Source organism: Perca fluviatilis, chromosome 12 (genome assembly GCF_010015445.1).
Source record: "Perca fluviatilis chromosome 12, GENO_Pfluv_1.0, whole genome shotgun sequence".
NCBI lineage: Eukaryota > Metazoa > Chordata > Actinopteri > Perciformes > Percidae > Perca > Perca fluviatilis.
Genome location: NC_053123.1, coordinates 17019934 through 17031081, shown reverse-complemented (window position 1 = coordinate 17031081; position 11148 = coordinate 17019934). Strand labels below are relative to the sequence as shown.

Genomic DNA, 11148 nt, shown 5'->3' with positions numbered 1-11148 from the left:
GGACTATTTGTTCCAGCACTTTGTGTTCACAGATATTACTTTTACTACAATCCTGTTATTCTAGAGACATCCACTATGTGGAGTGAGTCACAGTTCACTGATAGTAACAAAAACTTCAGTACAGTGTGATTCAGTATAGGGATGTGACACATCCACAGGAGAGTTGTCCAACAAGAAGACAGGGTCAGTGAACAGCTGCTGCAGGAAGTAACCGTTTGTCCTCTTTTCACATTTTTTAAATACTTTAGCGCCTTCTGCAGTTATGTATATCATTGTGTTTTTTCCACATACAAATGAATTGTGTGTCGGATACAGTACAAACTTACTGCATTCTTGTTATTCAAATGTAAAAAATACTCTCCAATGTCTATTTAAATACATTTATTAACTTCAAACAATACATACTGCATTATATGTCACATTCTAGTCATTAAAAGAAAACGTTTTACACAAATATCCTCAAAATAAATATGCCCTACATGTATTTTGGTGTTTTCTATTTTTTTTTATCAAAAAGTACCTATGCATAAACTGTACAACTTTTAACCTGACATAAATAAATAGGTTTCATATTATTTCAGCTCATGACTTCCCACAGTCCTTGAAGTGTGAAGCCATCCTTCAGCTTCTCAACAGCGAGGCCCAGCTCCTCAGAGAAAACTGGCTCACGGTCTTGTTGCTTTGGAACAACATTAAACAAATGAAAAACATTATAACATAATATACAACATATTTTACAATTATAGCTGGTGATAAAATTAATTGTAAGATGTTACCTTATTTCCATCAGCAAAGTAAGCCTGTGGGCAACACACACAATTCACACATTTATTTAAAAACCAACTGGGATATGTTGTCTGTAATAATAGGCTATTGTCATCTGATGAGCACCGATCCATAACACAAATGAGCACTAGGCAACATGAATTCATGTTTGTTCATCATGCTGAAGGGCTTTAGCTGGCAGCTATTCTGAGAGTCTTAAAACTAAACCATTGACTCCCAGAGGAGTGATGAGTGTAACTCACAGTGAACGCATCGGTCTGCTCATCGGGCTCAATTTCCACGTCATCGAAAGGCTGTTCCACTGTCAGTTCCTCCAACGGCTGGGGCTGAAATTATTGTTAGGTCAAACAGCGCTATGACAACAAGATCAGCTGAACTAGTGAAAAAGCTAACTAGACTAGACTCCAGCTACAATGGAGTATGCAAAACAATTACAGGAATGTAGATACAAAAAGATTTGCTGTGAAAATGGCAGTGATTCAAAAATATAGGAGGGTATTTTAAAGTTGGTTTGTTTCGAGTTTTAAGTCTTTTTTCACATTTTAATGTTGTACTGTTGAGGTGTTCCGGGTCATTGATTCTAATATTGTGACACCTACCTTTTCTTCCATTTCATAGTCCACTCCAAAGATGGGGTTGGCAGAGTACACCTTATGCAATGAGTTGATTTCCTTAAGTGCGTCTTGAAGCTTATCCACAGGGTCAATCTTAAACCCGAGCACATAGCCACCACTCTAAAAACATAAGTAGATATGTGCACTCATACCCCAGGTAATAAATCATTATATTGTGATCAGTTCAGGCGAATATGACTCAAACTGCAGAAGAAAAACATTTTACCTGGCGTGAACTCTCTATCACCAAAGCCAATCCAAACTTTGAGTCTCTTATTCTGATGGACCACTAGATTTAAAAAAAATAAAAAAAAATAAAAAATGTAAATAAAACACAAAATCTCAAATTGAAAGAGAAACAATACATCGTTTTTAAAGTGAAACTACCTCAAAAACAAAGTAGCTGTAATGACACAGGGCTGCTGAGATTAATCACTAAACAAATGTATCATACCGACTAAAACAGGATGGAAAATTACAAAGGTACCTTATGCCTCATGCTGTGTGGATGTACAGTACACCAACCTAAAGGTTGCTCTGTGTCTGTTTTTATACGTTTTGGTGTATTTATATTCAAAGTGCATTATGCAATTGACAACCACACAGTTCCTCTCTCACTTAGGCGCTCCTGAGCACGTAATAGGTTTATATGTTTTTGATGACATTATACAGGGCTGGTACATAACAATTTGGGGGACAAGCTCAAGTTATGAATACTAACATCTACATTACAGTATCTGGTCACACTATCAGTCGCCATTCCAATTTTGTATAATTTGTGAGGACAAGTTTGAAAATGTTTTGAGCCACGAATTAGCAAAAAAAAAAAAAGAAAACAAAGAATCCTAGTATTAGAAATAATCAAAAGGCCACTTGACAAGTCAGGTGGAAAGTGAGGACTGGATTGGTAATGTTATTTAGTGTATTGTACTTACAATCTGAAGGTAAGGAATGCTGACATTGAAGCTCTCGTTCATATTGGCATGCCACACGATCCGAACATTGGTGATAAAGAAGGTTCCAAGATTACCCTAAAAGAAAGCATTTAAATCTATTTTTAGTATAAGTCTGAGTATTTATCTAAATAAGTAAACTGGAAAATGCTAAATTGAAGCAAATCATTTTGACAGACACTTTTGCATCACCCGTACCTGATCACTGGATAAATTCCAAACTCCATTAATTTTATCATAAACTTGCTCTCGGGGCAAGAGCCTCAGCTGTTTATTTTGAATGAGAGCAGCTCGCAATTTCAGGTCCCTGTACATTTTCGAAGTCTCATAGGCCCTGTCACAAAACAAAAACAAAAAGTATTTAGTAAGACATACATTTTACGTAGACTGTACTCACAGAACTGACCACTGCCTCAGCATTGTTTTTACCTGTGGACGGCAATAACAGAAGTGAAGAGCCGTGGACTCCCTGGAACCACATTGGTGAAAATGAACTCAAATCTTGTGTTGTTGGACTTTGTCAAGATGTAGAGCGCTTCAGTTTGGCCTCTCAGTTTCTGGAAAATAGCATTGAATTAATAAATTAGCATTGTTGGTCAGTCTCTGTCACATTTCTGTTAAGTTCTTCATTTATTATTTACTTCAATAGCATGTCGAAAAAATGTTGCCTTTATTTGTCCTTGCAGAGATTAGTTTGAAACATTTTTCCACTTTAAACTTGTGAATAAAAAGACACACATTTGACACAGACTTGTGATGTGTGTGAGGAAATGTAAAAACATTATGGACAAATACTTTTGACTTACTTGAAATAATAACCTAAGATAAGCTTACTTACTGAATTAGCTGTCCTTGTTGTGATGTTAATGATCGAGTTGTAACCCACAGCTAAAAAAAACAAAACAGATTTGCATTTAGGTTGGCAAGATTTTTAATATGATTTTCCACACTTGGCTTCTTCCAGTCACCTTGACTTCGCACTTTGTTGCTATGTATTTGCAGATGTGAGCACTGAAAGTAAAGTAAGAGCCTCAAGACATATTATTCTGTTTATCAGTATGATTTTCATTATTATCCTAAAGCACTTAGTATTACTTGTAGTGCTCATTCATTGAAACAGTTTTAAATAAAGTTGATTGAACATACAACATACAGAATGACATGAAGACATCAGCTTCATTTCAACAAATGGTAAAAACCTATTTTGTATTGGATTATTCTGAAATTGGTGGCAATGGTGTTTCACAAGATCTTTAGATTTAGTTCAGGTTTAAGCAAAAGGGAGAACGAAATTGAGGGTGCACAGGAAAGTAATTTAACCTACAATAAAAACGTTTTTTAATCTGTTGAAGATGTCTAAATAATACAATTTAATAAAAGGTAATGTAATACCATTCATTTCAAAGAGAGGGCAGACATATTCTGCCGATGTGCTGTTGGTGGAGAGAGGCAGACAATAAGATAAATAAATACATTTAATCATGAAGGTGTACTCACACAAATTGACTCTTGGCAGGGCCGAAGAATGCCAAATGATTCTCAGGTTTGTTACCAAAAGTCGTCCTGCAAAAAAAAAAAAAAAAGGGACATCATCATATTTTAGGTGACACGCACACACAAGGTTGCGCAGATAATTTTAACCTCCAAGACAGCCAACTACCTCGGTCTCCGTTGTTTCCTTTAGTGTCTTCTATGGAGTCCAGACAGTCTATTAGTGCTTCTCCTGGACGAGTTTTCATCTGCCTGTGTACAAGGAAATTAGAACGTATCTACAGATAGATCAAATATCAAATATATTTGCATCTCCCTTGCCTGTGTAACGTTATAAAATGGATTGACGGATTGATCAGTGATAGCGGAGGCTTAATTTAGCTACCAGCTAGCTGGTTAACGTTACACAGTAAATCTGGTATTAATATAACGTAAATCTATGACATCTATACACTAATACAAATGTGGAATAAAGCTACCGTAAAACGTTTTCCACGATAGACTTTAAAGCTAAACACACTTTCAGTCTTGTATTAGCAACAGCCGAATTAACGTAGTTTATCTGACGTTACCATTGGTTAGCCAATTAGCGAGCTAACTAGCTAGCTAATTTAGCTTGTTTGTACGATGGTGAAATAATCCCAAAACTATTACAGTGAAGTAACTTACTGTGCGGTTATGTCGAATCTAACGTCTCTGTCCTCCCAGAGAGCATCTAAAACAGATGACATGACTGCAGGTATTAAACCCTTCGGCTTAACGTTATTTTAGCTAGCTAGTAACGTTGGTTTGCTAGCTAAATGTTAGCTAGACTGGCTAATCTGAACTAGCCTCTCTAGCGTCATAATCACTGAGGCAACAGACGGCAAGCAAACGGGACAATATTGTGGACCTGTTTTTCAACCAATCGCAAAAGTTGTGGCAACATGTTTATACGTCATTATTATACATCTATAGTATAGATAGATGTATAATTAGGGGAAATCTGATTTCATTTATAAATAAACAATAAATAAACTATAGATTCTATAGTTTATTTGTTTATTTAGATATTCAGATTTTTTCCTAAATCTTAAACATGTAGCTAGTGTTTGGGTTTGGGACTACAGATGGAAATTAGCCTTTGGGCTACAATCTGGCACTTTTACGTGTACTGCTGTACATGTTCATTAAATGTGCATTGTCCTGAAATAAATAAAATAAATAAATAAAAGTAGTGTTTGGGTTTGGCTGCCAGTGATTACTATCAGGGGCGGATCTACCGGGGTGGCATAGGGTGGCAACTGCCACCCTAAAAGAAAGCCTTGCCACCCCTGCTGCCACCCCAGTTGGCAGCAACGAATTACGGTAAAAGTTATGGCCAATTTGACAATTTACGAGCATGCATCTCCAATGTCCGACTACAGTAAATGCAGCATAAGATGACGCCAGAGCGGAGAGAGCCTGTTTTGTTTGGAAAACTGAGTGGCGCTAAGCGAGGGAGCCAGGAGTCGCGATGAATGGAGACACAGGAGGAAGGAGGTCAAAATGGATTAACTATCTATCAAGAAATGAAATTATAACGAAAGCACAGTGCTAGCATAGTTGCAATGCTGATTTTGAGATGATACAAATCAGGTTGAAGAACGTTATTTCGCCAACTATACAATGTTACTTAGGGTCTGACGTTTGTTCTGTGTAAAGTAGGCTACAAAAGCTAATATTGATTCAACGTCTGTCAAGGAAAACATCGTTACTTTGAATCGTACAGAAATGAAGAGGAAAGGTAGCATATTCAGTTTTTATCTCCAAAGAGAAAGGCGAGAGAAATAGAAAATGAACAAGTGAGCAAGGTAGATGGAGAAGATGTGGTGGAAGGAGAGAGAAAAGAAGTGGAAGGAGAGAGAGAAGAGGTGGAAGGAGATAGAAAAGAGGTGGAAGGAGAGAGAAAAGGGCAACAGAAACGTGACAGAGACAGAATACAAGGCCAAGGCGACCAGGGACAGGAGGAGGTGGGAGAACACCACAGCGGTGAAGATATGGAGGGAGAGCATCACCAAGATGAGGAGGGAGAAAGCGAGAGACAAGAGAACGTGCAGGGCTCAGACAGTGAAAGGGAAAGCAGAGTGGCTGGGCCATCACCAACCATCTCCAGTCAAGCTGGTCCACACGGTATGGAAATTGTTGATGCATAGTATATACTAAGTATATACATACTAAGTTAGATATGAATAAGAACAACAAATGACAAAGCTTAAATATGAATAATTAGGGAAAGTTGTCAGTGTGAAAGTTTGATGAGATGGGGAGATGAGTTTTTATATTTTGTGTAGAATGTATTTTGGATCTATTGCTCAGATTAAATATAAAAAATAAAAAAAATATATAAATAAAACAAAAAATAAACAAATTAACCTAAAAATACTCTCCCAGGCTAAAATGTTAGTGTGTGTTAACACAGTCTGATGGTTAGAACTAATCAATGACAGTTCCTAATCTTGTACAAATGCTGCCTGCAACGCTTCCTCTCTGACACAGTCGAAAACAGTTTGCTTCCCCTCTCACACATCTGCCTCTCATCACCTGGGTCTTAACTTAATGCCTTTCCTGTGATAATGCCCCTTACTTCTATCATACTTCTATATCTCCTATTAAGTGAGATCACATTGTACGGTCACTTATTCCTAATATACTTCTATCATACTTCTATATCTCCTATTAAGTGAGATCACATTGTACGGTCACTTATTCCTAATATACTTCTATCATACTTCTATCTCCTATTAAGTGAGATCACATTGTACGGTCACTTATTCCTAATATGAACTGTTTCAAATGAAACCCCAAATGCAGGACATTGATTGCATGAGATTAAGTGTGTCTGTATGAGTTTGTAAATGGCAGCCTGTGCCCTTTTGTAGTGTGTACATACTATTTCTCATCAAACTGTGATAACTGATTAAATTCAGTAAATATACGTCTGACATATGTTGCTACCCCTCAAAAATTCCTGCCCCCCTCTCGCCACCCCAGAAATATTTTTCTAGATCCGCCCCTGATTACTATATTATTCAATGTCCTTGAAATTGAAAAACTAAATGTATCAATTACATTCATTTTACTCTTTTTATTTAATAGTCTTGTCAACAGGCCTTTTTCACAGTATACATTTTGAATTGTCATAGTAGGAAAAGCACAGGTGTTACTAATAACAATAATGATGGCTCTCTTCAATTCAAGTGTCTCAATAAGCCGTGACAGTGAGCCAGCATACACAAGAGCAGCTAAATGGAATTAAGACCTCATTATTTTTTATTTTTTACACCGGTTCTTTTCCTGTCACAAAATGTCGGTTGTAAAAAAAAAAAAGTCCAGCCAATTATCTCTGTGTCAGAGACCTTGGCGGTTGCATGTTTGCGACCTTCAAAATGGCCTTTGCTTTGTGAAACATCTGCCACTCAATCAGTTGACTTTCTCCCCCACCATGACTGTGAAGTGGAACTCTCCAAAGTCATGCAAACCATTACACCCCAGTGGGACGCCTAATTAGTGCTCTATGCTTTATTAAAGGCAGGTGTGCTAGAAAGACCTAATTAAGATGTTAAAAAAACACATGGACAGAAAAAGATAAGACATACTTAATAATTATATAATGCAATTTTATGTGAGAGGGAAAACTTTAAATAAAATAAACTTAATTTTAAAGTTAGATATAGGTAATGTTCATAATCCATTCATTTAATTAATTGATGACAGTTATAATGGGAATAGTGATACTGGTTATTGTCCTCAATGAAAACACACAAAATCAGACAAACCACTATTATTTTACATTTCATTACAAAAAAAAAACAAAAAACATTTATTTTAAATATACGTTACACACACTGCCCAAATAGCCAGGTTTAGACAATCGCAGTAGACCAATGAAAGTAGTACCCAGACAAAAATGGCCCTCTAATCACAGCTGCCAGTTATAACCCGAACGGACAAATTGTAATAAAAACAAATAGAACACATACAAAAGTACTCATCTTATTTCAGTAAATAATATCAACACAAAATACGTAAAGCACGTGGCTCATAGAGGTATAAGAATGATCTACAGGTTAATTTTAAATTCTAATACAATTTCTAATTAAAGTTGTTTTATGAAACCGAGGGCAGCCAAACCTTGAATAAAAGGATAACTTCTTGTTTATCAAGCACAATACAATTTCTTTCAGGTAATAAAGTCGGTTTTGGAGAAATTCATCTTAATTACGTCAGATGTGAACAGCAACATGTAATTTTTCAGAATTTGATTAAATTCATAATTTTTCAGTACTTTTATTTATGTGAGGACAAAAGTGTTGCATGAAATTATTTGCTGAACCCAACTGACAGAAGGCATCACATTAAAATAACAAATGAGTAGTCCACTTTCTGATGTCTTCTTCTCCTTTCATCCTGCTGGGTCCAAGAAGGTATAATATTCAGACAATAAAAATAAATTGGAGGAGAATGTGCACATTTTCTGTTAAAATTCTTAAAAGTTACCTGTTCGGAATAGAACGCAAGTATTCTTGCATTCATCCTCTGTGTTGTAACGGTTGTCATTTCCACCGCAGCCTCCATACCAAAACTGTGCACAGGCATTGGCCTGCTTGTCGTAGTACCAGTAAATGCTATAGTCTCGGCAGGTGCCTTGGTCCAAGCTGAGGTTACAGCGGGGATCAACAGGGGCTTCTGAAGAAGAAATGGTGTGTGAGCTGCATGTTTTTCAAATAAATGTTTATGTACTCCATGAGAATTGACACATATTTTGACTTATTTGATGTAGTTATAGGAAAAGCACAGGTGTTACTAAAAACATAAATGGCTTAGTTCTATGGCAGCGAGCCAGCTGCACAGGACCCTGAAACCAAAGCAGCTAAATACAATTCAGCCATCATTCATTTTATTATTTACACCTGTGCTTTTCGCACTGTGACACGTCAAAGTGTCCTCTGTGAAAAAGGCCAGTTGAGCAGAAGTGCAGTACTCACCTTCAGTCAGGACTGGACTCACCACAGCCGGCAACCGGTTAGAGTTTAAAGCTGAGCCCAGTGTTGACACAGATGTTGCAGATGAGGATAACGACGTAGAAGAAGATAAGATGGCCTCATTAGAGACAGAGCTTTCTCTCACAGGTGATAAAGATGTTGTTTTGTTAACCACAGCTACAGTAGCTACAGTATTACCGCCCCGCGCGTGGGCTCTTAAGTCTAAATCTTCACCTTCATCGTCTTCCGCCACCTGGAGTAAGACCACAAAATAAGTCATCGTCATCAGTGAAGAAAACGACAACAGAATACGTAAATCAAAACAATGCCGAATGAGTTTTCAGACCTGTACGGGGAGCGGATCAGCGCTGATGGGTAGCGCGAAAGTGTCTCCACGGCCTCGGCTGTTGGTGCGCCTCTGAATTTGAATTTCCTCTTGGTAATTGTGAACATTTTCGGTGTTCCCATATCCATTGTTTCCATAACCATTATTGCCATAGCCATTATATCCATTGGTACTCTCTCCATGTCCATTGTTTCCATTAATACCACGCCCATGTCCATTATTTCCATTTATACCATTGCCATTGTTGCCGTTCCAGAGTCCGTTTGTAATTCGATTGTAAATGAGGGCACCATTTTCATCTTCACAGAACTGGCTAATGAGTTGAGACTCCAGTGCTGAAAAAAGAAATTTAGAAATCAGTAAGGCACTTTGCAACCTCTCAGCTGAAAGCAATTATAGCTATGCATTTTAATGAACACACTGCTGAAGGCATGATATTTACAACATCTGACTATGATTATTACCTGGTAGAGTGTTGAAGTCATCAATAAGGTACATGTGTTCGTTGTCGGGGTCCGAGGCAATGAGGTTGAGTTCTCGCAGGAACTCAGTCTGCGTAGGATCAGAAGAATTGACGATCCCCAGGGCGTACATCTCAATGTTTGCAGCGTGAGCTTCCCTCACAGCTATGTCAAGTTTGACAGGCTCTCGTTTGTCAGTTTGACCATCGGTGATGACGATGGCTACTTTCCTGACTCCAGGCCTAGCGCTAAAGAAAGCCTCCTGAGTTGCCTTTCTGATGGCGGTGCCAGTGTAGGTGCCCTCACCCATGTAAGGCATTTTTCTGATTGCCTGCTTAATGTCTTGTTTGTTCATGTGGCGAACCAAGTTAAACTCCAAATGGACATCCAGACTGTAGAGGACCAGTCCCATTCTGGTGGCGTTGCGTCCAACTGTGGTCCGGTCCACCAACCTGGTGACAAAGTCCTTGATGATTTCAAAGTTCTCGGGGCCAACACTCTCTGAGCTGTCGATGACGAACACAAGTTCCATTGGTCTTTCTTTGCACTTGATGCCACATCCTGAAAACAATGAAATACTGTCACTACTGTCATATACTCTGGTTTAGTTAATGATAGTTTTAATGCTGCTAATTGATCGAATTATTATATATAATGTGAAAGGGATTGCTCACAGTGATGAACCCACAGAGAATCATCACTCGGCTCTGCAGCTCCCTTCAGCTCTATAGTCTTTTAGCGTCTTTTAGGTCATTGTTTTGATTTTATGGCAAGGTTCTTGTTTTGGATCACTTTTACCACTCTCATCATTTCCAGTCACATCAAGCAGGTTTAAAAAGTCACTATGAACCTACCCAGCACCAAACGGCAGACAGACACATGGCTAAAGCAGCTCTTTAGCAGCTCAAGATATTTTTTTCCAGAATTTGTAGAAATTTGTATTGAGCTAAAAGGAAAGTAAATATTGGCCTACAGGTCGACATAAACATGAATCCAAGTGAATACTAATGTTGCTCCATGTCTGCTAGATGCGTAAATGGGCAACTATTTGCCAACATATTTGCAATAGAAATTTTGTAAAGTTAGAGTATTTGTTAACAGTTTTTACCATAGCCCCCAAGTGGCCTTCAATTATTACTGCTATAAAGAAATGATGTGAAATGATCACACCTTTCATATTTTTTCATACTTTGGCTCTACATTCATTAATACTACTTAAAAACAGTTATGCCTATGAACTAGACTTGTAGTCTTCTTACCACAGATTTCTTTGATCAGCTTAATAATGTCTTCTCTCTGAAAAATATGAGAACATTTATATTAGTACAAAATCACTATCATTGAATGTTCAAACATTAGTTGAATTGATGAACTTACTGTGAGGCCTGGGTCTCCTTTTGATCCTGGCCTCCCCTGGGATTGGAGAAAAGTTTTTAAATAATATTACCGTTACAAGCCAGTGCATAACTTAATCGAAACTCAACATTGGCGGTT

At 37.7% G+C, this 11148-nt stretch overlaps 2 protein-coding genes across 2 annotated transcripts in view; both read right to left on the bottom strand.

Annotated features, from left to right (window-relative positions):
* Positions 1 to 366: 366 nt before the first annotated feature.
* On the bottom strand, positions 367 to 4717 carry bbs5 (Bardet-Biedl syndrome 5). Its single transcript, XM_039817089.1, has 12 exons — positions 4514 to 4717; positions 4014 to 4096; positions 3851 to 3916; positions 3192 to 3241; positions 2783 to 2910; positions 2552 to 2687; positions 2336 to 2431; positions 1627 to 1689; positions 1386 to 1520; positions 1029 to 1112; positions 777 to 800; positions 367 to 679 (listed from the first exon to the last, which is right to left on the bottom strand). Exons 1-12 carry the CDS (start codon positions 4573 to 4575, stop codon positions 578 to 580), a joined length of 1029 nt encoding a protein of 342 aa, XP_039673023.1. The 5' UTR covers positions 4576 to 4717; the 3' UTR covers positions 367 to 577.
* Positions 4718 to 7521: 2804 nt separating this feature from the next.
* The window catches only part of col28a2a (collagen, type XXVIII, alpha 2a), a 35490-nt gene continuing 31863 nt past the window's right edge, over positions 7522 to 11148 (bottom strand). The window contains exons 31-37 of the mRNA XM_039818963.1: positions 11032 to 11067; positions 10914 to 10950; positions 9658 to 10215; positions 9194 to 9528; positions 8851 to 9100; positions 8363 to 8551; positions 7522 to 8275 (exon numbers count right to left, since the gene is read on the bottom strand). Coding sequence (XP_039674897.1) covers positions 8268 to 8275; positions 8363 to 8551; positions 8851 to 9100; positions 9194 to 9528; positions 9658 to 10215; positions 10914 to 10950; positions 11032 to 11067 — 1413 coding nt within the window. The 3' untranslated portion in view covers positions 7522 to 8267. The remainder of the gene's footprint in view (positions 8276 to 8362; positions 8552 to 8850; positions 9101 to 9193; positions 9529 to 9657; positions 10216 to 10913; positions 10951 to 11031; positions 11068 to 11148) is intronic.

What these genes read in the sequence shown, in the direction of transcription:
- bbs5 (XM_039817089.1), bottom strand. Translation starts at nt 4,575, where the DNA reads ATGTCATCTGTTTTAGATGCTCTCTGGGAGGACAGAGACGTTAGATTC. An exon ending in CCTGCCAAGAGTCAATTTGT is followed by an intron (nt 3,242 to 3,850) that starts GTGAGTACACCT and finishes TGTTTTTTTTAG; the next exon opens with CTGTGGGTTACAACTCGATC. An exon ending in ACTATGAAATGGAAGAAAAG is followed by an intron (nt 1,113 to 1,385) that starts GTAGGTGTCACA and finishes CAATAATTTCAG; the next exon opens with CCCCAGCCGTTGGAGGAACT.